Raw genomic sequence first — 466 nt, 5'->3', positions numbered from 1 at the left:
TGGGGCTGGGCCGGTGGGGAGACGACGGTGGGAAGCAGCAGCTCACCCTGCGGGATGTGGCAGAGCTCATGCGGAAGAAGGAATGTCGCCGAGTGGTGGTGATGGCTGGAGCTGGGATCAGCACCCCCAGCGGCATCCCAGACTTCAGGTAACGCCTCCATCGCTTCCCTTGTCCTTTTCAGTGCTGGGAGAGCCAAGATCTCCACGTAGATAGTGCTGGTGCCTGCTGCTCTCACCCCTCTGGTTTGCTTATCTGTGCCAGGCCAGACTGGGCACAGGAGTCCCTCTTCCTGCTGCTCCTCCTTTTCCAGCCAGGCTTCGGGCCATTCCTTGGCCCTGGTCTTCAGGATGGTTAAGTCATAGAACCACAGAGTGTTTTGTGTTGGAAGGGAGCTTAAAGCTCCTCCAGCTCCAACCCCTGCCCCGGGCAGGGACACCTTCCACTAGAGCAGGTTGCTCCAAGCCC

The 466-nt window shown here is 59.9% G+C and overlaps 1 protein-coding gene across 1 annotated transcript in view; it reads left to right on the top strand.

Annotated features, from left to right (window-relative positions):
- Positions 1–6: 6 nt before the first annotated feature.
- The window catches only part of SIRT3 (sirtuin 3), a gene marked incomplete at its 3' end in the record, with an annotated part of 2,024 nt that continues 1,564 nt past the window's right edge, over positions 7–466 (top strand). The window contains exon 1 of the mRNA XM_010015727.1: positions 7–148. Within this exon, the coding sequence (XP_010014029.1) occupies positions 69–148 (80 nt within the window). The remainder of the gene's footprint in view (positions 149–466) is intronic.

The sequence above is a fragment of the Nestor notabilis genome, unplaced genomic scaffold (assembly GCF_000696875.1).
Source record: "Nestor notabilis isolate BGI_N333 unplaced genomic scaffold, ASM69687v1 scaffold31445, whole genome shotgun sequence".
Taxonomy (NCBI): Eukaryota; Metazoa; Chordata; class Aves; order Psittaciformes; family Psittacidae; genus Nestor; species Nestor notabilis.
Note: the sequence above shows the minus strand (reverse complement) of the source record. Positions and strands in the feature narration are given on the sequence as shown.